Source organism: Heptranchias perlo, chromosome 3, assembly GCF_035084215.1.
Source record: "Heptranchias perlo isolate sHepPer1 chromosome 3, sHepPer1.hap1, whole genome shotgun sequence".
Taxonomy (NCBI): domain Eukaryota; kingdom Metazoa; phylum Chordata; class Chondrichthyes; order Hexanchiformes; family Hexanchidae; genus Heptranchias; species Heptranchias perlo.
In genome coordinates, this window is record NC_090327.1 from 99268202 (window position 1) to 99294386 (window position 26185).

Consider the following 26185-nt stretch of genomic DNA (forward strand, 5'->3'; position numbering starts at 1 on the left):
AAGGGTACTCTGTTGGTTGCGTCCCGTGTTAGTCTTCTGAGGAGGTCTATGCGATTTTTCACTGTGGCCCGTCGGAACTGTCGATCGATGAGTCGAGCGTCATATCCCGTTCTTACTAGGGCGTCTTTCAGCGTCTGTAGGTGTCTATCGCATTCCTCCTCGTCTGAGCAGACCCTGTGTATTCGCAGGGCCTGTCCATAGGGGATGGCCTCTTTGACGTGGTTAGGGTGGAAGCTGGAAAAGTGGAGCATCGTGAGGTTGTCCGTGGGCTTGCGGTAGAGTGAGGTGCTGAGGTGCCCGTCTTTGATGGAGATTCGTGTGTCCAAGAAAGAAACTGATTGAGTAGTCCATGGTGAGCTTCATGGTGGGATGGAACTTGTTGTTATCGTGTAGGCTCTTTTTAGTGATTCTTCGCCGTGGGTCCATAGAAAGAAAATGTCGTCGATGTATCTGGTGTATAGCGTTGGTTGGAGGTCCTGTGCAGTGAAGAAGTCCTTGAAAAGACTATCTGTAATCGCCAGGTATTGTTCTATGATTTATAAATGCGAGAGGTTCGAGGATTTCTTGACATTCACCTGAGGAAGGAGGAAGCCTCCGAAAGCTTGTGAATTTTAAAATAAAATTGTTGGACTATAACTTGGTGTTGTAAAATTGTTTACAGTTGTCAACCCCAGTCCATCACCGGCATCTCCACATCAGATCAGGTACAGAAAGAGAAATAAAGAGAGGGAAAGAAAGACTGGCTTAAGAGAGAGAGAAAAAAGAGAAAGGAAAAGTTTTTTAAAAAATTTAATTAAAAAAAATCTCCAACAATTAAAACCTGAAGGAATGAGACTCCACACTTGTAATAGTTAATTTTCAGTGCCATAGAGGTTGACTGGCAGTAATTAACACTTATCATGTCGTTAAAAGGGTACTTAGACTGAAAAGGACAAGACTTAACTTCCTGTCGCGAGTTTAGTTCGTAACTACCGCACAAATACAGGAGCTTCACACTGTTTAACGCATTTCAACGGTGAGGCAGACAGCGAGATGCTGTTTTCTCGAAGGTAACAGCAGAGCAATGCACGTCGGACAGCAACTTTTGGGTTTCCACATTTAACTGCGCATCTGCCTTTGCCTGAAGTTGCTGTAGCATTTGCACATAAATAATGGCGAGCGCCATTAACCTCACCGTTATTTTGACAGCAAATTCTGGGCCCTTATCAAATGCCTTTTCATAATCAATGAAGTTAGATAGATAGATGTTGTGCTGAGCTTCTGTTGCTTGCTTGTATATTTTGTAAACAGGAGATGTTTTCTATAGTTCCCTTTCCTTTGTGGAAACTATTTTTCTCTTCCCTAATTTTTGTCAGTCTTTTTCCATACTAGTTCAAGCATCACCTTCAGGAGATTCTTGATCGTGTGGCTCACAAGACTTAATATTCAATGGTTGCTGCACCATGGCCTTGACTCATTTGTTGCTTCTTACTGATAGAACCATAAACCTGTAGAACTGGATACATATAGACGTCCTTGACAAGTTAACTATCAAACTGATCCCCTAGTGAAAATTCACTCCCAAGAATTTCATGAACACTTTTTCACATGGGCAGAAGGCCTTCCTAGGACTATAGCATACAACTTTATGCCTTTGTGCTGTTTCTGATTATGCCTCAGTGAAGCTAGTTGGGGCACTTTTCTATGTTAAAGGTGCTATATAAATGCAAGTTGTTGTTGTGGAAAGTAGGCTTTGCAAGCATTCTGCTTGAGTCCTAAATACTGGATTTCCAGGTTTGGCCTGATGTAGCTTTTGGGAGATGGGATGTATTTTTTGCATGTTGCTAACTACCAACCACTGCTGGGTTTAGGCTACCTGCTATTTTTTACATCTAGCCCAGGCTGTAGGAATAGGAAAGATTAATTAAAAGGGAATGCAAATGAAAAGCAACATTTATATACCCAGTAGAGGTGTTTCTCAGGGTATTCCCCATCACTAATCTGTACAATCTCATTCCTGATCCTTTACTACAGTTAGCCGGACTACTTTCTTTGCCTTTATAGCTGGACTGGTTTCTTTGCCTTTACTTCTATCTCATCCAGGTCTCTCTGGTTCAGCTACTACAGGAGTATTCTTGACTGGTGCACAAGGGAGGAGCTAGGGATTATAGGTAAGACCCAACAATGGTTTCCCCTATGAATTTTAATTTTTTTGCCTCCTACCTCTGGGTTTGGGTGAAAAATCCCCCTCGGGTCTAAAGATAAGGATTTCTGAATAAGGTTGTGAAGAGACACCTTCAGCAGTAAGTAAATATTCCTTTGCAGTGTAGAATATGCAAACCAAGAAAATATAAATGTTGCTGATGATCCAGATTATTTTAATAACATGAAACACATATTTTCAGTTGTTGTTTTTGTCTTGCAGAGTTTATCTCACTGTGAACTGATTACAGACGACGGTATCCGTCACCTAAGCAACAGTCCATGTGGCCATGAAAGACTTCAAGTTGTAGAACTAGACAACTGTCCCCTCATCACCGATGTGACACTTGAACATCTGAAGAGCTGTCACAACCTGGAGAGAATAGAATTATACGACTGTCAGCAAGTCACTCGGGCAGGAATCAAGAGAATAAGGGTAAAGAACGACTGGCTCAGCTTTATTTTCGGCTAGCAGTGTCTATAAGAAACAAAAATTGAAGCCTGTTGGTTGGGCTGAGGGCTAAGTGCAACACTTGGTATGGTACTAAAGCATATAGACCAGGAATGTCCTAGGTTTGATGTCTATCTGGCCCAAGTTAGCTGATCTGAGCAGGGCAACAGAAAGCGTCTGACTACATTAACTGAACTGAAACAGGGAAAACAAAATTAGCTGCTTTGCATTACTATCCAGTGATCCTTGCTAGCAGTATGTACAGGGTGCTGGTGAGACCATACCTGGAGTACTGCGTACAGTTCTGGTGCCCTTATTTAAGGAAGGACATACTTGCATTGGAGGCAGTTCAGAGAAGGTTCACTAGGTTGATTCCAGGTATGGAAGGGTTGTCTTATGAGGAAAGATTGAACAGGTTGGGTCTATACTCATTGGAGTTTAGAAGAATGAGAGGAGATCTTATTGAAACATACAAGATTCTGAGGGGACTTGATAGGGTAGATGGCGGAGCAGGCTTGAGGGGCCGAATGGCCTACTCCTGCTCCTATGTCTTATGGTCTTATGTCATGCTTGTGTAGACTTTAGGTGAGGAGAGAATTAGACTCAGCAGCGATATTGTCTGTAGTTAAATACTCCATGAATACTACTTCTCTGAAGTTACCCATGGACGAGGCTCATCACAAATAGAGGGGAGAAAGTGAAGGGATTCTGGTTGAGTTAGATCACAGTGAAAAAAATAAACTTATCTGTACTCACTTTTGTAAATGCTGAATTCTGAAGTCTAGACATTTTATTACGTGCTGTGTAGGAAGACTGACAAAACATAGATGAGACTTTTTGCAACTTAACACCAACTCTTGTACATTGCTTTTAACAGAAAACCAACAATACCTATTTCTATAATAAATTTCTGCTTTTTTATGCACAGATATGGAGCTGGAAAATGTAGGCCTAAATAGAGAGATGTTTACATTTTTTTCAGCACTTCAAAACACATTTTCAGTGATTATGTTTTAACTCATTGGCCTCAATTCTTATGGGGTGGGTGGGGGAGAGAATTGCGGGAAAGGTGCGCAGGAGGTGAACACTGATGTGGGCCTCATTTAAATAAAACTTCCTGGTATCCTGCCTGCCACCCAGCCAACACAGATTTTAGAAAGGAAGATCATGCTTGACAAATCTGATGGAGTTCTTTGATGTGACAGATGTGGTGGATGGGAAAATGCAGTGGATGTGGTGTACATGGAATTTCAGAAAACCTTTGATAAAGTGCACACAGGAGGCAACTAGAGCAGATTAAGGATTTGGATTTGGGGGAGGGTATGAGGTATTGTAAATAATGCTGAGAATGAAAGGAAGTTGCAGGGAAATATTGATGGAATGGACAAAACAGTGGCAGATAGAATGCCATGTCAGTAAACATGAGGTGGTACATTTTAGTTAAAAATAACTAAAATAAGGGGGGAAAGCTGGGATTTGGGGGTTCAGATTCACAAGACATTTAAAAGCAGAACCTCAAATGGATACGGCTATAAAGAGAACTAATGGAATACTGAGTTTTATGACTAGATATATAATATGAAAGTCGAGGTGTAATGGTGAATCTATATCAAACCTTAGTAAGACCACAGATGTGTGCAGTTTTGGGGTTCACATTATAGGAAAGATGTTCAGGCAATAGCGATGATACAGTTTAGATTCAGTGGGATGCTGTCTGATGAGAAAATACAAATACAAAGTTGAAAAATTGGCAGTTTTTGTTAGAAGTGTTTAAAATTATGAAGCGATGGGCAGAGTAGATAGAAATAGACTGTTTCCACTGATTGGTGGGACTAAACAAGGGGACATAGATATTACTCAAATAGGATAGAGAACAGGAAAAACTGTTTTACACAGACGGTTGTGAGACTGTGGAATGCACTACTGGAGTTAGAGTTTGAAGCAGGGAGCATGTCAACTCTATGGAATGGATGTGTTTTAAAGAGCTGTGGCATATTTCTGTGGAGAAAAAAATGGAGAGAGAAAATCAATGCAACAGAAAAAGTATTTGTTCAGAAGGTGAGAAAAAACCCTACAGAAGACACATGAGATCAAGAGGATGCAAGTACAAGAGGAAGCAAGGATTTGAGAGGGAAAGAAAAGTACAAATGTGATTGAGAAAAGCCACAAGAGTGTGCTCGGGAATGTGGAAGGGCAACTGCAGAAAAGATAACCAGTGTGTGATTTGACTGTTTCTTAGCTTGCTCTTTCATATTAATCTTTATCTTCCCTTTTATACTTTCCATCAGTGTTGTGCACCTTTTGTACTTTTTTTTTTCCACATGAGCAGCACCTTTTTTGTCAACCATTTGTAATTCCTTCGTACATCCTTACGCAGCTCATCCAACCCCAGTTTCCTTTTCCAGTGCGGAGACCCTCTGCATTATTTCATTACAGTGCAAAACATAGGTTCATAAACTCGAAGTACTAGATTCCAAATTTTTCCTTGTTGCTGCAAAAATCATTTTGCTGTGTTTGTTTTCTTTACATTGTCACGTTACAATATATTGCTAGTTCTATGTAATTTAAAAACCTTGTATGCACAGCCAGATTCTTGATTCTGGCATCTTGTCATCTGGAGACTGATGCTTCAGATTTCTAGTGTGAATTGGTATTCCTTGACATTGCAAGGATGAATCAAAGGTTGGAATTTCTGATTGTGCCTTTAAACTTAAACTTTTGTAATGAAGAAACAAACTGAATGAAACACTGAAAATGTTTTGTTCTCTCTTTACTCTTTCTAGGCCCATCTACCAGACATTAAGGTTCATGCTTACTTCGCCCCAGTTACCCCTCCACCTTCAGTGGGTGGCAGCGGACAGCGGCTCTGCAGATGCTGCATCATCCTCTGACATGAGGCTTTGAGTTAAAGAAATACTGTGTTAAAGTGAGTTGTTCCTGCACTGGTGATCTTGAGACTCCTAATTGGGGTAAAGCTTTTGGGAGAAATCACTACACAGCCTGATTACCTAACTCCAAGTCAATCTTACTGAAAATAGCAAGGATAATGGAGAAAGAAGGTCTAAATTTGGACCAAGAGTTAAAAAGGAAGGTTTGGGGTCTTTAATTATAGAATAAAACCCCATCCACATTGGTAATGCTTCCATTTAAAGTCCAATAGTCCAATACAAATCCTACATCCTTCCCCTCATTTCCCCGCCCCCCCCCCCCCCACTTCCCCGTTACCTTCAAAGTGATGACCATAATGTGATGAATTCAGTGTTCAGTAATGGTGCAGACTGCTTGACTAACCAATTGCATTGTAATGTGTCGGGCATTTGAATATGCATGTAGCTGATAACGCCAAATCGGTTAATAGGCCCCAGGCATCAGCCTATTGAAAGGTGTAAAGTTTGGGATCATTCTTTTATTTCTATACATGTAGCTGTGATATTAAAGGAAAGATCTTTGTTTGGCAACAGTTAGGTTGATATAGTAATGAAACTGCACTTTTTACATTAGGACAGACATTTTCAGTACATTTTACTTGATTTGATGACTACATGTGCTGGACATCTTGTTTGAGCGGGATACAAATCAGTAGTACTTTTCTGTGAAAACATAATCTGTTGTGTATCTAAAGTGGCTTGTGATATTTAACTTGATCTGAATATGAATAAGGCATGATTGTTTCTAGGATTAAAGATGATTTTAAAACTCCATCTGCATACCCCAGTAAAGGTGTAATTTTGGGATTAAGAATAAAAAAAAAATATATATATATATATGTGTGTGTATGTACACACTGGTCAGAGAATGTTTGTTTCCTGTCCATTTTTGCAGAGGGGCACTTTACAAGTCTTTCTACAGCAGGAGTAGTAAATTCACATTAAGACCTGACAGAATCAGATTAGAATTTATTTCATTGTCTTTTTTCCCCCAGGTAAATTGAAGTTTGTTTTAAATCTTCTGGTGAAAAGACAGAAAATTTATGTGCAAAATATGAATAATGTTATAAATTGACAAAACGTGATCAAATGTGTTTATAACTTTACTGTAAATCTTTTACAATCATACCACTAATGTAATTTTAAAAAAATGGAATAAAATGATAATTACAGTTTCCTTGTCTGGCATTTCTCTACGATGAAATTCAGCAAGAGTCATCAAACCTGATGGAATTCCAAATTTAAATTTATTATAACCTTGAAGGGGACCAATAACTTAATCTGAGTGCAGTTAATCTTTTCTTAAAAAGTTTAATTATGGGTGTGGCAGCTAAACAAATAACCACAATGTTTTAATGACACAGGATAATAGGTTTGGTATCAATATTGAATGAGTGTATCTGAGTGACATTCCAGTTCCTATGATGTAATCAAAAATACAAAATTTAACTTGTACTGTATCATTAACTATCATGAATTTTAAGATTGCTATGTATTCATTAATTTCTATAATTGCAGCAATATGGTTTTCAATCAAGTGTTTCTGTGCACCTAATTAGATTTACAGGATTTATTTTTGGTAACTGGGTTTATTATTCGTGTTGTTCAATAAGTTAGCTATCAGCCACATGGTTAAGTGAGAATCCAGATGTGGCTAATTGCATTTCTGATTAGTGATTAAAAAATGAGTAATAGGCACTGTTGTTGGGCATGTGTTCTCAATACTCATATTCGCATGGTGTAGGCATATGAATTTTAACCTTTTTGTGTGTTTGTTGGTAAAATGAAAAGCAGTGTGAGTGTTTTTTGATCATTGTGAGTACTTCCATGGTTACTGAATAATGGTAGATGTTTGTTAAGTAAATATATACGTGAAGTGCATTAACCTGTATTGCGAGTGTAAGTGTTTTCTACTAAAGTGCATAGTGCATGTGGCTAAAACAGTGTTGTCATAGCCACGCTTATGACTAGTCAGTAATTTTCACTAGACAATGTAGAATTATTAGAAGTAACTTGGTGAAAATAGATGACTATACCTCAAATGGAAATGACATAACTGTCGACTGTACCACTTACAGAATATGCTTCATTTAAAAAATACTTTATTTTGTAGTGGGGTACAGCAACTAGATGGGAAAGTGTTACTGTCACCATTTCACTGTGCCATACTCAAGAGTTTCAGCAATTCTGGAGCCGCACAGAAAACACAACGGGGAGCAGCATATAAATGCTCCCAAAAGTGAAGTGATCCACATAACTCAGGAGTGAGTTTTATTGAATAGTTATAGGAGAGCATGAGGTTAAATACATGCTAAATGCAGATCTTGGAGTCAATTTTCCAAGGCCTTACCCATGCCAAGGTAACAGAACCACCTGAGTACAGATCGGAAAATCACATTAGTCTAATCTGTGCTTGTGGCAGGCCAGGTTCTTCACCACAGGCTAGACTGAAAGTTACCTCTTAACTCATGGCTGCCATCACTTTATTCAGTCTATGAACAAATATCACACTGATGCAATTTTTAAAAAATGTTCACGGTTCTTACACCATTTTTAGTATAAAGTTAAATATTACATGGGGTGAGGACTAGGTGATGTTTGAGTATTGGTCCTCTTGGAGTTGTAGATTTCAAATCCTGGAGCAACACAAGTCTTACAAAATTCCAGCTTAGAAATACAGATGAAGAGAAAGCATTGCAAACACTGTAACGTTGAAATAAATACAAATGCTGGAAATGGGTAAATATTGCAGGTTGAATAACTCTATACCCAAAACCTTAACCTGTATTTTCTGTTTTTATTTCTTGGACAGACTTGTTTATTGAGATGTAGACTGTAGTTTGTTGATTGATGAAAGACTATCATGGAATTAAATAATCATTTACCATATATTGTTAACTAAATATATTTCAATACAGATGTGTGGATGTACTTCTGAATGGGTCTTGTGAAATTAAATTAATATTGTGACATGTACAAACAGCCTCCCCACACCCCAATGCCTCAGATTGAAAATTCTTATCCTTGTGTTTAAATCCCTCTCTGGTCTTATTCCTCCTCACCTCATAACCATGTCTCTTCAATTCAGCAGCAGCACATAAAGTTCATTTCCAAGGGAGGAGGGTAGTGAAGTTTGCTGCTCCTAAAGCAGAACACAAAATCTAACCAATCCAAACTCAATATTCAGCATTGTTCATTTTATTCTGAAACCGAAAGCGGTACATTTGGTTAGACATCTCCAGCCTGCATTCAATGAAAGTCAGTGCAATGCCACCTCTTCCTGACTCTTTTAGTGTTCCCAACTGTAAACCAGCAAGTTTTCTGTGCTATGTTGGTATCCTAATGTATGTAAAGGTTAAATAGACAAAAAGAAATATGGTCTTCTGTGCTATGGATTGAATTGAGTGTCTGTTTAAAGCTCAAAATCTAACCATTTGCTTCATGGACGAGGCAAAGTTGTGTGCAAAATCCCTGCAACATTTTCTCTTCTGCCTCAAGAACAGTGAAGGGAATCCAGAACACAGCCTTCTATGCAGCACAGAAGGTAAGCAAACCCTATACTGCTGAAGACTTTTGCAATTTGAACTTCCAAAAAGACAGTAGACAAGATTTTCTGCCTCTTCATTTTAATAATGATGTGGAGATGCCGGTGATGGACTGGGGTTAACAATTGCAAACAATTTTACAACACCAAGTTATAGTCCAACGATTTTATTTTTAATCCCACAAGCTTTCGGGGGCTTTCCCCTTCCTCAGGCGGTGTGGAAGTGACAATTTCGAATCCTTCGCATTTTAAGATCACATAACAAAGCCTGGTGATTACTGCCCGTTGCCAAGGCAATCACAGTGAGCAGACAGAAAGGTGTCATCTAAAAGGCCACTGACTATACAACCCCCCAAAAAAAAAGGAAAAAAAAAGACAGAACGAAGACAGTCAATGATCCGTTATATTAAAAACAGATAACATTTGTTCGCTGGTGGGGTTACGTGTAGCGTGACATGAACCCAAGATCCCGGTTGAGGCCGTCCTCATGGGTGCGGAACTTGGCTATTAATTTCTGCTCGACGATTTTGCGTTGTCATGTGTCTCGAAGGCCGCCTTGGAGTATGTTTACCCGAAGGTCGGTGGCTGAATGTCCATGACTGCTGAAGTGTTCCCCGACAGGGAGAGAACCCTCCTGTTTGGCGATTGTTGCGCGGTGTCCGTTCATCCGTTGTCGCAGCGTCTGCACGGTCTCGCCAATGTACCATGCTCTGGGGCATCCTTTCCTGCAACGTATGAGGTAGACAACGTTGGCCGAGTCACAGGAGTATGAACCGTGTACCTGGTGGGTGGTGTCCTCGCGTGTGATGGTGGTATCTGTGTCGATGATCTGGCATGTTTTGCAGAGGTTACCGTGGCAGGGTTGTGTGGTGTCGTGGACGCTGTTCTCCTGAAGGCTGGGTAATTTGCTGCGAACGATGGTCTGTTTGAGGTTGGGTGGCTGTTTGAAGGCGAGTAGTGGAGGTGTGGGGATGGCCATAGCGAGGTGTTCGTCATCATTGATGACATGTTGAAGGCTGCGGAGAACATGACGTAGTTTCTCCGCTCCGGGGAAGTACTGGACAACGAAGGGTACTCTGTTGGTTGCGTCCCGTGTTAGTCTTCTGAGGAGGTCTACGCGATTTTTCGCTGTGGCCCGTCGGAACTGTCGATCGATGAGTCGAGCATCATATCCCGTTCTTACTAGGGCGTTTTTCGGCGTCTGTAGTTGTCCATCGCGTTCCTCCTCGTCTGAGCAGACCCTGTGTATTCGCAGGGCCTGTCCATAGGGGATGGCCTCTTTGACGTGGTTAGGGTGGAAGCTGGAAAAGTGGAGCATTGTGAGATTGTCCGTGGGCTTGCGGTAGAGTGAGGTGCTGAGGTGCCCGTCTTTGATGGAGATTCGTGTGTCCAAGAAAGAAACTGATTCTGAGGAGTAGTCCATGGTGAGCTTGATGGTGGGATGGAACTTGTTGATGTTATCGTGTAGTCTCTTCAGTGATTCCTCACCGTGGGTCCATAGAAAGAAAATGTCGTCGATGTATCTGGTGTATAGTGTTGGTTGGTGGTCCTGTGCAGTGAAGAAGTCCTGCTCGAACTTGTGCATGAAAATGTTGGCGTATTGGGGTGCGAATTTGGTCCCCATGGCTGTTCCGTGTGTTTGGGTAAAGAACTGGTTATCGAAGGTGAAGACATTGTGATCCCGGATGAGTTGTAGGATGGCGTCTGGAGATTGGCTGTTGTTGGTGTTGAGTATTGATGCTGTCGCAGCGATGCTGTCATCGTGGGGGATACTGGTGTATAGTGCCGAGACGTCCATCGTGGTGAGAAGTGTTCCTGGTTCAACAGGTCCGTGGGTACTGAGTTTTTGTAGAAAGTCTGTAGTGTCGCGACAGAAGCTGGGGGTTCCCTGCACGATGGGTTTCAGGATGCCCTCGATGTATCCAGAGAGGTTCTCACACAGGGTTCCATTGCCTGATACGATAGGACGTCCGGGTGTGTTGGCTTCCACCCTAACCACGTCAAAGAGGCCATCCCCTATGGACAGGCCCTGCGAATACACAGGGTCTGCTCAGACGAGGAGGAACGCGATGGACACCTACAGACGCCGAAAGACGCCCTAGTAAGAACGGGATATGATGCTCGGCTCATCGATCGACAGTTCCGACGGGCCACAGCGAAAAATCGCGTAGACCTCCTCAGAAGACTAACACGGGACGCAACCAACAGAGTACCCTTCGTCGTCCAGTACTTCCCCGGAGCGGAGAAACTACGTCATGTTCTCCGCAGCCTTCAACATGTCAATGATGACGAACACCTCGCTATGGCCATCCCCACACCTCCACTACTCGCCTTCAAACAGCCACCCAACCTCAAACAGACCATCGTTCGCAGCAAATTACCCAGCCTTCAGGAGAACAGCGTCCACGACCCTGCCACGGTAACCTCTGCAAGACATGCCAGATCATCGACACAGATACCACCATCACACGAGAGGACACCACCCACCAGGTACACGGTTCATACTCCTGTGACTTGGCCAACGTTGTCTACCTCATACGTTGCAGGAAAGGATGCCCCAGAGCATGGTACATTGGCGAGACCATGCAGACGCTGTGACAACGGATGAACGGACACCGCGCAACAATCGCCAAACAGGAGGGTTCTCTCCCTGTCGGGGAACACTTCAGCAGTCATGGACATTCAGCCACCGGCCTTCGAGACACACGACAACGCAAAATCGTCGAGCAGAAATTAATAGCCAAGTTCCGCACCCATGAGGACGGCCTCAACCGGGATCTTGGGTTCATGTCACACGACACGTAACCCCACCAGCGAACAAATGTTATCTGTTTTTAATATAACGGGTCATTGACTGTCTTTGTTCTGTCTCTTTTTTTCCTTTTTTTGGGGGGGTTGTATATTCAGTGGCCTTTTCGATGACACCTTTCTGTCTGCTCACTGTGATTGCCTTGGCAACGGGCAGTAATCACCAGGCTTTGTGATCTTAAAATGTGAAGGATTCGAAATTGTCACTTCCACACCGCCTGAGGAAGGGGAAAGCCCCCGAAAGCTTGTGGGATTAAAAATAAAATCGTTGGACTATAACTTGGTGTTGTAAAATTGTTTACAATTCATTTTAATGGACAGAGGCTAGAATTTCTTACCTATCACTTTACAGCAATGTCACAGGAGGGTAATATTAGGTCAATACCACAAGCAGGTCCAAATGAAATAAACCAGGTCTCCTACATGAATTTATTTTACAAAAATAAAATGGCCTGCAGAAATAGAGGAAGCTAATAATTTACAGGAAAACAAATGAGAAGAGATGTGTATTAGAATCACATTGCAATGACTTCAAAGCACAGTGAAACCTGTATAAACGGACATTTCCAAAAAAAGACAGAGTGAGACCCAAATAACTTGCATGGTTAAATATACAAGAGCCACTCTGAAACCACAGACACTCGCAAATTACGAACTACAGGCAGCCTTCAATGCACCAAGCTTTTTTACAACTTAAAACAAAGAACACATCCCGTTGCAAAGCTACTGTATCTGGAACTTTTACTATTTAGCAGTTCCTCTTGCAGCTTGCTTCTTTTCTGCCCCCAAATTCTCATGAGGTCATTGTATGCCGGTCAGCATGTGGTGGCAGCGGGTTTTGTGAAAAAAAGCTTTTGTGGGATGGGGAAGCTCTTTACCCAGCATACATCGCAGCAGAGACACCGCATTTATCTCTGGAATTGAACGTTTGTACAACTCTATCCCAGGGATAGAGCGGGTTCTCTGCTGCTATGAATGCTGGGTAAAGAACTCCCCATTCTAAATTTTTACAGTACATACAATGACACCTGCAAAAAGGACAACTGATGCCAGTGCCTAAGATCTCCATAATTTACAGGTTTTGCTGTACATGAAACAGGACAAGGCAGTCTTTCTTGAATGGAGCCAGTCATCATTAAATTAACAATTTTCCATGTGTTGTACTCATTGTGAAATGAGAGATGCCATGCCCAACCCAGTGTAACATATTTACTATTTAGGGGTTGAGGAGGGTGGTGCATGAGGTTTCACGGCCTTGTCTGATGGCCTTGTCTTTAATTGTTTGCATTCTTGGTGCTGTTTCACTCTTGCATACACAGGAAAAATGAACGGTCTGACCAAAGTGCATTCATCAATCAAAGACCAGGCACGCATGAATGCTAGAGATTAGTCCTTACATGGAAGCAGCAAATTTCAAAGGGAAAAGGTTCAGGATGCAAAATGTCAACTGTGTGTTCTCTGGCCAGATGTTACCTGACCTGCTAAGTGTTTCCAGATTTCCAGCATTTTGATTTTTGTTAAGTCAGTGGGAATAAGGCAGGGTCCACAAATTAACAAGTTATACCTGATTTACTCTTGCTGTTTTGAAGTATTTCAGCAAGTGTAGAGTGTGCATTCCATGTGATTACAATAGTTTATCAGCAACATGCAGTATGGATGTAAAATCATAGTGTACAATCATTTTGAACTTATGTAAAGTTCATGTAATAACTAAGTATTAACATTAGAGCTGGGTTGGCATTTCGATTATTCCAGAATCCTAGCACATCTTCAGCAAGGTGCAAGTGCTACCTGTCACAAGCTTATGCCACTGACCCCAGCCGTTCCTTTCAGCGATGCTATGATGCAAAATGGCAGGAATTATGCCAACTGACCTAGCATGAAAGCCAAAAGCAATAGTCCTCATACACAAGAAAGTTTGCAACTCAATTGTGCTGCTCTAGCCATACATAACAGACTACTGGTTCACTACCAGTGCTAGGTTATTTCGGGGTTTCCATTTACTGATCAAAAGATTTTTTCATTTGCCATTGGACCTAATGCATAAATTAATGTTTCCTAGTGCTTACCCTTTTTTGTTTTCTTTTTCACATTTGTATTTGAAGTTTCAACAACGTGAAATTGAAAGGTTTTCATGGCAGCTTTGCTCAGGTGGTAGTACACTTGCCTCAGAATCAGAAGGTTGTGGGTTCAAGCCCCACTTCCAGGACTTGAGTACATAATCAGACACTTCAATATAGTATTGAGGGAGTGTTTTTTCTTTCGGATATGATAAACTAAAGTTCTGTTTAATACCTACCTGAGCCACAATAGATCCTATGGCACGATCAGAAGGAGAGAAGGGATTGTCTCCTGATTAAGTGAGTAACCTGGATAGCAATTTATCTTGAGCGGTTTATTACCTAATATCCCAATTTGAACTCGCTACAAATTTGCATCGAAGATGGAACAACAAAAGGCAAGCAGCTTTAAGAATGGAATTCCTAAAATGTGTGCAGGACACTTTCCTCCAGCAGTATAGTCGTATGCCTTCAACAGGAAAATTGCTAGATCTAGTTATGAGAAACAAAATGATCAGTCAGTTGAGCTAAATATGGTTAAGTAAAAATGGAGTAGTGACCATAATATGATCAGGTTTATGGCCCAAATAGAAAAAGTAAGAATATGGGCAACAAATTGGAACAAGATTGGATGATCAATGGCTTAAAATTTTAAAAGTAAGGAGTGGATTTGAATTGGCATATTTTAGAAAGATGAGTGAGCTAGCTGGGGTGGAAAAAGGAATTGGCACAGGACTGTAGCTCAACAAAGGGATTTTTTTTTTTAAAAGGCAACTGTAGAATATATACTTTTTTTAAAATAATGAGGTTAGAAATGAACTACAATTGGAGAATATTGGGCATATATGTATTAAAATTATTTTTAAAATGAAAGAAAAGAGATTGAGTGGGAGTAGTATTAAAGTAAAGTATTCTAACAGTTGGTGATTTGAAGCAGAGACTCTTCACATTCAAGACTAAGTTAGCCAGGTGTTTGACAGAAAGGGGAATAAAAGGACATGGCAACAGGGTTGACACATAGGATCAGGACCGCTGCTCACGTTGAGGATAAATATCAACACTGACTCCTTGAGCCGAATGGCCTGTTTCTGTGTTGTCATTTCTATGTAATTCATTGAGTGAGCTCCTAAAACGCCATTCAACAAACTATGAAGAATTTTGCTTGACTTAAATGAATGGGCAAAAGCTCAAAAGTAACTTTTTCTGATTATTCGAGATAGCTGATGCTACAGTCTGCATTGATCCTCATTCTTTGAAGGCTCTTTCATAGCCTAACTTCTTCTCCCAGTTTCTTCTATTGTGTTTGGAAATAAATACTGAATAAGAAAATTGTTGGTCAGGAAAAGTCAGCATTTTAAACAAGAAATAGAGAGGGGTTGATGCAATAGAAGTTAAAATTCACAGCAAAAAGGCAGTTTCCATAAGCAGAGTCCCCTCTGAAATGAGATGTGCATCCTATGCATGTTGGACTTCCTAGTATGCTCTCCTATCCATTACAAAAGGTGGGGAATCAATGTCAGATGGACACATTCAAGCTAAAACTAAGATTTATTTACAAGAAAAAAATTACACAGAAGCGAGTAACTAAGAGTTCAATACTTGATTTACAGAATCATACAGCACAGAAGGCAGCCATTGTACCTGTACCAGTTCTTTGAAAGAGCTATCCAATTAGCCCCACTTCCCCCCCCCCCCACTCCTTCCCCATAGCCTTGCAAATTTTTCCTTTCCAAGTATATATCCAATTCTCATGTGCAATCACTGTTGTAATGTAGGAAATGAGGCAACCACTTTGCCACAAGGTCCCTCAAACAGCAATGTGCTGACAACCAGATAATCTGTTTTGGGTGTTGGTTGAGGGATAAATGTTGGCCAGGACACCAGGGAGAAGTTCCTTGTGCTTCAAAATAGTGCCATGGCATCTTTTACATCTGGCAGATGGGGGCCTCAGTTTAACAATACTGCATTGGGAGTGTCAGTCTAGATTTTGTGCTCAAGTCTCTGGAGTGGGACGAACCCATGACCAGCTGCCGCAGAGGTGAGAGTGCAACTACTAAACTGTGGCTGACGCCAACTGCATCAGTAATTTACACAGTTGTTTCACCCATAGTTGCCAGACCCTTGAACATAAGAATGATTAACCTTAATCTAAAACAGTAAAAGCCCAAAATGTTAGTAGTTCTCTTCAGTAGTTTTTAAACTTGAGTTTCTTATGAAACATTATGTGGCATAATGACTCCACAAAGTCTGTCATCTCACTTAAAATTGTCAGTGGGAACAGGGAACTGCAAACCCCAGGGCTGAACTAATTCCCCGGTATGTTTGGTTTTGATGTTGAAGCACACTCACTCAAGATCAAATGGATTTTTGCCTGGTCATTTCGAACACTTGGATGTTAACAGTCTCCTACTTTGATACCTGGCTACAACAGAAATCACTCATGCAAATCTGCTGAAATAATATATCAACCTGTTTGCATCCTGTAGACAGCATCTCTCATGGACAGTGGATATTTCTCATCAGTTTTGTGTATTGGCTATTCCTCCATCCCAAAGCCAAGGCAACCATTTGAAAGATAGTCACCTAAGTCAATGCTTAAAAACATTTACGCTAAAATGGATAAAACTGTAGCACAGGAATTTTCCCTTTTTGACATATGAAGCGTGGCTTCCATAACATCGCCACCCTCCACCTGCATCTTGGACAGAGGAATGCCTGAGTGTTTGCAGCCAGAAGGGCACATTTCTACAATTTCTATTCACGCCCAGCATCTAACCATGCTGAGCAGCAATTTGGAAACCCACAAAAACTAGCTAACTTTCTTACAGACCTACTCACCACCACCATCCCCAGGAACACATCAGCATAAAAAGAGGCTACTTGGACAGCCACTTCATCTCCCAACTGTATAGGGTGGTGAGAGGACATCCAGCTGCTTACAGAACCACAGCCAATAATCTGCTCCGAAGTGCTGATGAAGAATATCATCTTGCCATCCACTTAATATTCAAGTATAAGATACTGATGCAGGCATACATGCACACAATGTACACTAACTGAACCTGGTATATAACGACAGGTTCAAGTATATAAACAGTTTACAATTCCACTTAGTCCTGTCAAAATGATTCCATTTCCAAGTCATGAAGATGTAGTAGCAACTATCTACATGCTAGTCTAGCCTGTTCAGGATTACATTTACCAATGCTCTTGGTTGTATAATTGGTTCCTGGGCTAACCATCTCAATGGAACTGATGACATCAATGCTTCACAGTTCAGACCTTAGTGATTGGGTAAACCAGTTTAACTCCAGATATTTCACAAAATTAACAGCTCCTTCTCCACCGCCCCCCCCCCCACCCCAGGTAAAACTCAGAAATGCCATAGACATTCAAAAAAAAGACACCATCCTTTAATGTACATTTCTTGGAATAGAAGTGTCTATATAATGTTATTTTGGCTGTAAGATTTCTCAAAAGTTGACAAAACCTTGAAACTCAAAGCAATTTGAACTGTTATTTCAATGTCAGCGTTCCTGGACACTATATCAATGCTGCCTGGAGATCACACTCAGCACCAGCTGAAGCCGTTTGGCTGATTAGACTGATGCAGCAGAAGGATCTGGGGGGTGGGGGGGGAAGGGAAGCAAGTACCAATTATTTATCAGCCAAGACAAACACAAAATATAAATACCTGCAAACATCGCTGAAGCTGTTCCTGGACAATGCATGTATATGTGTGGCTGTCACACAAGGACATACCAAGCTTGAAGAATTATCACTGGAAGAACAAAGGGGGGAAATTACAAGTGCTTTCACACAGACATATTAGAACATGGAGTGCTTTATCACAAGCAGCTATTAAGGCAGAGGCTTTAACATGATTTAAAAGGCAGTTGGATAAGGAAAACCAGTTTTTAGCAAGTCTTCCAGGCCACTGGTTTTAGCGAGACCTGGCACTTTTACATTTGGCTTGCAGCTGTCTGCATGATACCCACGCTTGGGAGCACTAGTGCAATATATAAGCATCTTATGATTCTATGATAGCCAATATGGCCAACTCTTGTGAAGGCCTGGGACCTCTTCATACGTTGTGTAAAAGCCTTAATTTTTGTGTTTTATCTTTTAAGACAATTTTAAGATTTCAACATGTAAATAGTTGCAGAAAAGCTATCGTCAAAGAATGTGCAAACCAAGTGAATGTTTCAAATGGAAATGAGGTGGAGAGCCCTGTCAACATTCAAAAGAACAGCCAAAGGGAGGTAGTCTTTACAATGGGAGAATTACATGGGCAACATCTTTAGGAGACTGCTTCCTTGAGATGCAGTCTGTCACCAACCTGGGCTCTTCTGGAGTTGTAAGGATTCTGCATGAGGACAAACTTGTTTTCCATGGGCCTGCTGTGTCTTTCTGTAGCTGGGCCATAAAATACCATTTGGTTTTAAACCTGTGCTTCTTCACATCTATGGAACACCCCTATTATGGAGTTTAAGAAATGAAGCTTGGGCAGTGTAGCATAATAGAATCATAGAAGTTTACAACACGGAAACAGGCCCTTCAGCCCAACATGTCCATGTCGCCCAGTTTATACCACTAAGCTAGTCCCAATTGCCTGCACTTGGCCCATATCCCTCTATACCCATCTTACCCATGTAACTGTCCAAATGCTTTTTAAAAGACAAAATTGTACCCGCCTCTACTACTGCCTCTGGCAGCTCGTTCCAGACACTCACCACCCTTTGAGTGAAAAAATTGCCCCTCTGGACCCTTTTGTATCTCTTCCCTCTCACCTTAAATCTATGCCCCCTCGTTATAGACTCCCCTACCTTTGGGAAAAGATTTTGACTATCTACCTTATCTATGCCCCTCATTATTTTATAGACTTCTATAAGATCACCCCGAAACCTCCTACTCTCCAGGGAAAAAAGTCTCAGTCTATCCAACCTCTCCCTATAAGTCAAACCATCAAGTCCCGGTAGCATCCAAGTAAATCTTTTCTGCACTCTTTCTAGTTTAATAATATCCTTTCTATAGTAGGGTGACCAAAACTGTACACAGTATTCCAAGTGTGGCCTTACTAATGTCTTGTACAACTTCAACAAGACATCCCAACTCCTGTATTCAATGTTCTGACCAATGAAACCAAGCATGCTGAATGCCTTCTTCACCACCCTATCCACCTGTGACTCCACTTTCAAGGAGCTATGAACCTGTACTCATAGATCTCTTTGTTCTATAACTCTCCCCAACGCCCTACCATTAATGGAGTAGGTCCTGGCCCGATTTGATCTACCAAAATGCATCACATCACATTTATCTAAATTAAACTCCATCTGCCATTCATCGGCCCACTGGCCCAATTTATCAAGATCCCGTTGCAATCCTAGATAACCTTCTTCACTGTCCACAATGCCACCAATCTTGGTGTCATCTGCAAACTTACTAACTATGCCTCCTAAATTCTCATCCAAATCATTAATATAAATAACAAACAACAGCAGACCCAGCACTGATCCCTGAGGCACACCGCTGGTCACAGGCCTCCAGTTTGAAAAACAACCCTCTACAACCACCCTCTGTCTTCTGTCGTCAATCCAATTTTGTATCCAATTGGCTACCTCACCTTGGATCCCGTGAGATTTAACCTTATGTAACAACCTACTATGCGGTACCTTGTCAAAGGCTTTGCTAAAGTCCATGTAGACCACGTCTACTGCACAGCCCTCATCTATCTTCTTGGTTACCCCTTCAAAAAACTCAAATCAAATTCGTGAGACATGATTTTCCTCTCTCAAAACCATGCTGACTGTTCCTAATCAGTCCCTGCCTCTCCAAATGCCTGTAGATCCTGTCTCTCAGAATACCCTCTAACAACTTACCCACTACAGATGTCAGGCTCACCGGTCTGTAGTTCCCAGGCTTTTCCCTGCCGCCTTTCTTAAACAAAGGCACAACATTTGCTACCCTCCAATCTTCAGGCACCTCACCTGTAGCTGTCGATGATTCAAATATCTCTGCTAGGGGACCCGCAATTTCCTCCCTAACCTCCCATAACGTCCTGGGATACATTTCATCAGGTCCCGGAGATTTATCTACCTTGATGCGCGTTAAGACTTCCAGCACCTCCCTCTCTCTAATATGTACACTCAAGACATCACTATTTATTTCTAAATAATCTAAATAAAAAGCAAAAGACTGCAAATCCTAGAAATCTCAAAACTGGAAATGCAAAGCAGGTCAGCCAGCATCTGTGGAAAGAACAGAACAGATCGATGTTTTGTGCAGGGCTCTACTTTGGTGCCATTTAATGAGTATAGGGTGCAGAAGCCAAATTCTCAGACCAACCAAAAGAGCTATGGAAATTCAGTTTATGCAGTGCTTTAGTATGAAATATTCTATTAACCCTTATCCTCTGCACAAGCTGAAACCACATACAGTCACAGCCCAACAATTGTTGAAACTGAACAACAGCAGTGTTGGTTAAATGGCACACATTTCACACTGATGTTTGCTGACCAGCAACACCACGTAGCAATCAGTGGTTTAATTGTCACATTAATTTTAACAATTACACAGTTTGAAGAGACATTTGTAAAAAATGATTTGAAAACTTTTATTATAGAGGCAATGTGAATTTATGCACATCCCATAAGATGATCTCTAAACCAAGAGGAACAAAGTTGCTGGTGCTTATTCTAATGACAAATTAAGTGAAACATAACACTATTGGGACATTATCTATGGCTGTTTTTGCACCAGCATACCTACAATTAAATTGCAATCCAAAATTCCATGCCAAAAGCTGCTATACTCCTCAGTATGTGGAGATGCCGGTGATGGACTGGGGTTGACAATTGTAAACAATTTTACAACACCAAGTTATAGTCCAACAATTTTATTTGAAAATCACAAGCTTTCGGAGGCTTCCTCCTTCCTCAACTGAGGAAGGAGGAAGCCTCCGAAAGCTTGTGATTTTCAAATAAAATTGTTGGACAATAACTTGGTGTTGTAAAATTGTTTACAACTCCTCAGTATATTTTAAAGCAATTCTGACAGCCAAGTTGAAGTGGACAGCTATGGTAACAAGCTAGTTTTCTCCCTTGGTGGGAAAACCTCTGATTTGTATACATAGCGCTTGACCTAAAAATGCTCGATTGTCAACTGATAATTACAATCCCTCGAAAACATGTGAAAAGTAAGCAAACAATCTTGATTTTATTAACATATCAGTGCAGTGAGATTTGGTCACAGAGGCACAATTATGACTTAAATCAAAAAATGATGGACACAACTACATTTTTAAATACTGCTTTCAAAAGCATAGGATTTGATTAATGGACATTTACAAATTTATTGTAATTTTTTTAAATGCAGAACACACCTTTCCTCTTTGATCTAAAAGCAATTGTGGGTTACTAACAAAACTGAGAAGCTGCTGCTTTATTCACAATTGCTGTTTATCTACAGGTAAAAGGTTTGACATTGAAAATGAAACACTAAAATGCACTAAATGTTCAAAACCAGAAATAAGGGCAGTCTCCACAGTGGAGTTGTTACTTTTTTTTAAAAAGCCATGTGACCTTAAAAGGAAGCAGGGGGAAAAATATAGCTCAAGAATGTGCAAGCTGCAACTTTAAATTAAACAAATGTCCTGATTTGAGACAGGAATTGAAATCACAACATTTTTTTTTATATTGCCTTTCTTTTTCTCCTTAGAATGCAGATTAGCAACTGCACTATATGATTTTGCAGATACAGCTTTAAGCTGGGCAAACTAGTATCTTAGAAAGGCAGTAAAATGCATTACGGCACAGGAAGTAAAAGGCAAACATTTAAAAATAACTTGGCATACGTCAACATCAATCTCGAAACCAATAATCAAGAAACTAGACAGGTAAGATGAAGCATGAATGCTTCGAAATGAGACAATTATTGTGCAAAACTGGATCTACTGGCCATTTTCCTCGTCATATTTATGAAGACCACTTTGAACCATAATTTCTGGACTTTCAGGCCTACCCTCGAGCTTGCTGCATCCTGAGACGTGCAGGGAGGGCGCTGATTGGTGGCAGTGATATTTCCAGAAGTTTCAAACTCACAGTAAGGTAACTGAACAGTCAAGCTGTGTTTTCAATATGAAACATTTTGTACAGTGAAGTCAGATTCTAACATTTACATGGATTTGCTCAATGTCCTTTGTCATAATAAAGGTATCTTCTATATGCAAAAATGTAGTCCAGCTTAACTGCTAAATGGGACAGGTTACTTCAAAATTACATGGTAGCCTTCACTATTTTCAGCTGTAAAACAAAAGAAAAGAAATTACATGATCAATCTGCTTACCATTAGGTTGGCTTGTACAAATTGCTTAGCTGAGGGAAAAATACATACCTTTTACTGTGCTGATTACAAAGCAACTTTCATCTTGGAGGTTGTGAACCATCTGGAATACAAATTTTCAGAAAGTGAACACAAATCTATTTCAGGGATGTGGAGAACAAAAAATATCTATTGTGTCAATTATTTTTGTGCTCAAAACTAGAAGATTTTAATTAGATTCAAAGTAAACCTCCCTCTGCCAATTAAAGAGCATCTCTAATGCTCCAGTGTGACAATTCTATATCCAGCCAACTTCAGGTATTCTAATTCATTTTGAATTTTAAACATCAAAAATGGGTAGACTACCCAAGCTTATTCCACATAGGACCTAGCAGAGAAAGGAGACCTTCATACCAACAGGCATGAGATAAATCCAGGTCCCAGGAATCACTGCAAGCCATCTCTTTCAAATCCAACACAGTATTTGCCTAGCAGCCAAAAAAAAGTGTATATACACAAAAATATAAAATACAATTTTAAAAAAAATTGCTGGTAGTACTTTCTTTTGAGGATAAAGGTGTTTTTTTTTGCTAAAGGCACACTTGACTTAGTTGGTAGCACACTCACCTCAGCGTTGTGGGTTCAGGCCCCACTCCAGCACTTGAGCTCATAAACTGACACTTCTTTGGAGTGCTGTACTGTCAGAGGGCAGTGTCCTGGATGAGATAATAATGCCCTCTCTGCCTATTCAGGTGGATAGCAAAGATCTCATGGCATTATTCAAAGAGGGGCAGGGATGAAGGGATATTGGAACAGGGTGGCTAAACATGTTTAGAACTATTTACTTGTGTGGCAGGTAAACACTAACATGGGCTGGTTGGACCAAAAAGCTGGTTTCCGTGTTGTAACTTCTTTGTATTTCTCCCAGTGTCTTGGCCAACATTCATACCTCAAACACCAAAAAAAAAGAAACGATCATTCATCTCATTGTAGCTGTGAGATCTTGCTGTGCACAATTTGACTTCTGCATTTGCCTACATAACAGAGCACACTTCAAAAATTAATTTGTATAAAGCACATCTGTGCTGAGTTAGCTGAGCTGGCATTAGTGGCACCAGAGTTAGCCCCTGGGTTGGAGAGGGGGAATGTTTGGAATTCCTATTTCTAATCATCACCAGGTGAACCCTGCCAGAAGTGTGGATGCTGGATGAGTACAGGATTGGGCTTAGCTTTGAATGTTATGCTGTTGGATAGTCTGTCAACACTCACTTGTTTGGGACTCAATCAAAAAGAATGGCCATTTGGATTAGGTATTAAAGGCCACATGTGCTTAACTTCTGTGAAGAATCAATGTCTTTGGGAGGGGAGAAAGGGAGAAAATGATTAAGAAAAGGAAGGAGGAATAAAAATGGGGGGGGGGGGGGGGGGGGTGGAAGAGGGAGAAAAAGAACATTCGACTCCGACCCAAGTAGCTACGTATTTGAAATGACCATGTTTTAATGAGTTTTAGCCATTCCCAGAAAGAAATAACTTGCATTTAGATACCGCCTTTCACAACCTCAGGATGTCCCAAAGTGCTTTACAGCCAATGAAGTACTTTTGAAGTGTAGACATTGTTGCAATGTAGGAAATGCGGTGGCCAATTTGTGCACAGCAAGGTCCCACAAACAGCAATGAAATAAATGACCAGATCATCCATTTTAGGTGTTGGTCGAGGGATAAATGTTGGCCAGGACACCAGGAAAACTCACCTGCTCTTCTTCGAATAGTGGCGTGGGATCTTTTACGTCTACCCGAGGGGGCAGATAGGGCCTTGCTTTAACGTGTCATTCGAAAGACGGCACCCTCCGACAGTACAGCACTCCCTCAATACTGCACTGAAAAGTGGCAGCCTGGAATATGTGCTCAAAGCGGGGCTTGAACCCACGACCTTCTGACTCAGATGCAAGAGGGCTACCACTGAGCCAATGCTGACACCTCCATTCTCGTGGGGTGAATGGACTGTTGCATGCAGTTAACAAGAACAGTCCAAATCCTGCCCCCTATTGAGTCATGACGATGGCAGCAGTTACTGGACTCAGCAGACGGTTCTCAGACTTCTCTGCAGCAAAATTCTCACTTACCTGATCACTGACGAGAACATGAATACCTGTAGGACCCTGTCTGTAAACCTGGTTTATTTGATTTTGGGAAATACTAAAGATAGTAGCAATCTTTTTGGCAAGTTCTGCTGTTGTCAGCTCTTCCAGGTAGATGGCATGGTACACTAAAAGGTAGGCAAGGGGAAAAAAAAGAATTGTTATAAAGTGATCCTGACCTGTGTGTGGTCTACCAATTCCTACCTAATACATTTAAAATACTATATGCATTTAGTTATAACATAAAAGCTAACACTCAAATTAGCTGATCCAAGGCCAATAAACTGCAGACTGTATTGTTCTGAATGAATTATACGCAGTCAACATTAGATTCTCTTAGAAAAACATCTTCAATTTTTAGTTAGCCCCAAAGAGCATTCCAAGAGGACCATGTACATTACCTTTAAAAATAGTCATTAGGATACATTTTATCCATTTTCATTTTACAAAAGGCAAGTTTTTGATACTGTATGTACAACCTTTTCAGTATAGCCATGTACTATAGTTTTTCTGGATCTGCAACAGATTGCCGAAGTGCATATTAAATATATTTACATATCGGTTTCAAAGCTCTTTTAACTGTGAATGTGTATAAATATTCTGGCAGCAGCAAAAGGCTGCTGTATGTATGCAGTAAATCAGTGATCCAAAGCACACATCTCTGTTATAAGAAGTTCCTAGATCTTTCCTAAGGGGAAAGAAAGAGAAACCGTTCTGTCTGAATAGGAAGAATGTTTCTTCCTCAAGAGGACAATGCTCCAACAACCACAAATTTTTAACAAGCAACTTTACTTTAAATAGGTGGGAGGGGACCGACCCCCAAAGTTTGACTTGGGGAAAATTCAAGTTCAAATTCATTGCAGTGAATATGGTGAAGATGAATGCATCCATACATAAAACTGTGGAAATCTGAAGGAGAAAGCTGGGCGTAGAGCATAATCAACACAGAAGAATCTAAATGGCGAAAAATCTAGATCACCATCTTGCCCAATAGGCTGGTTACTGCTCCTTGTGGTGAATTAGTGCAAGCAGCCTCCATCCACCTCGGCAAGAAACACAGAAAATGAAGTGTGAAACTCAAGAGTGTTAAAACGGACATATTTGGGTTGTAAACACTCCCTTTCTTAGGAGCCTCATAATGAACAAAGATGCATATATACTACTAGAGAAGCCGGATTGACTTTCTTCAGCCTCAAGTAGAAGATAGTAACCCCGAAAGCCTAGAGGGTATAAAAGCTGCATCTTGGCACAAGTGGCAAAGTGCACCTGCCATTGGCCCCCATCACTGAAGTTTGTGGGGTTAGGGGGCAATGCCAGGAGAAATGGATCTTTGATGCTGAGAGGGCCACATCTGGGCTGTCTGGAAGAGGCTGCGTACAGTGGCATAAGGAGCCGGACAGGGGGCCCCACAGAAACAAACAGAAGTTGCCCCCACAGCCCCTTTGTTAAGGGGGCCACTTTTAAAATTTTTTTAAATATAAATTTCAGTCTTCTTCAGAGGTCCAGACCCCATCCCCAGCTTGCACTGCCAGATGGGAACAATTTCTGCCATTTTGCTGGGCTGGTATGCCTGGTCTCACATTTATGCTGACTGCATGTTGGGTTCCAAATGGCGGCTGTAGCGCAAGAACTCTGATTTGTAAACACTCCCTCTATTAGGAGCCTCATAATTAACGAAGATGCATATACTACTAGAGGAGCTGGACTGACTTTCTTCAGCCTCAAGCAGAAGATAGTGACCCCGAAAACCTGGGGGG

The 26185-nt window shown here is 41.0% G+C and overlaps 2 protein-coding genes and 1 long non-coding RNA gene across 8 annotated transcripts in view; 1 reads left to right on the forward strand and 2 right to left on the reverse strand.

Annotated features, from left to right (window-relative positions):
* fbxl2 (F-box and leucine-rich repeat protein 2) overlaps positions 1-6725 on the forward strand; it is a 180942-nt gene extending 174217 nt beyond the window's left edge. For 2 of the 3 annotated variants that reach the window (XM_067981069.1, XM_067981083.1), the window contains 2 exons: positions 2405-2617; positions 5416-6725. In XM_067981069.1, the coding sequence (XP_067837170.1) occupies positions 2405-2617; positions 5416-5523 (321 nt within the window). In that variant the 3' untranslated portion in view covers positions 5524-6725. The remainder of the gene's footprint in view (positions 1-2404; positions 2618-5415) is intronic. The other variant, XM_067981076.1, reaches the window with a different exon arrangement.
* On the reverse strand, positions 2341-17753 carry LOC137318115 (uncharacterized). The gene is made up of 3 exons (XR_010961806.1): positions 17666-17753; positions 8622-8701; positions 2341-2554 (listed from the first exon to the last, which is right to left on the reverse strand). It is a non-coding gene; the product is annotated as an uncharacterized lncRNA (long non-coding RNA).
* A 3407-nt stretch (positions 17754-21160) lies between these two features.
* The window catches only part of LOC137318183 (upstream-binding protein 1-like), a 73939-nt gene continuing 68914 nt past the window's right edge, over positions 21161-26185 (reverse strand). For all 4 annotated transcript variants that reach the window (XM_067981154.1, XM_067981157.1, XM_067981144.1 and 1 more), the window contains 3 exons: positions 24414-24556; positions 22363-22414; positions 21161-22271 (listed from right to left, as the gene is read on the reverse strand). In XM_067981154.1, coding sequence (XP_067837255.1) covers positions 22234-22271; positions 22363-22414; positions 24414-24556 — 233 coding nt within the window. In that variant the 3' untranslated portion in view covers positions 21161-22233. The remainder of the gene's footprint in view (positions 22272-22362; positions 22415-24413; positions 24557-26185) is intronic.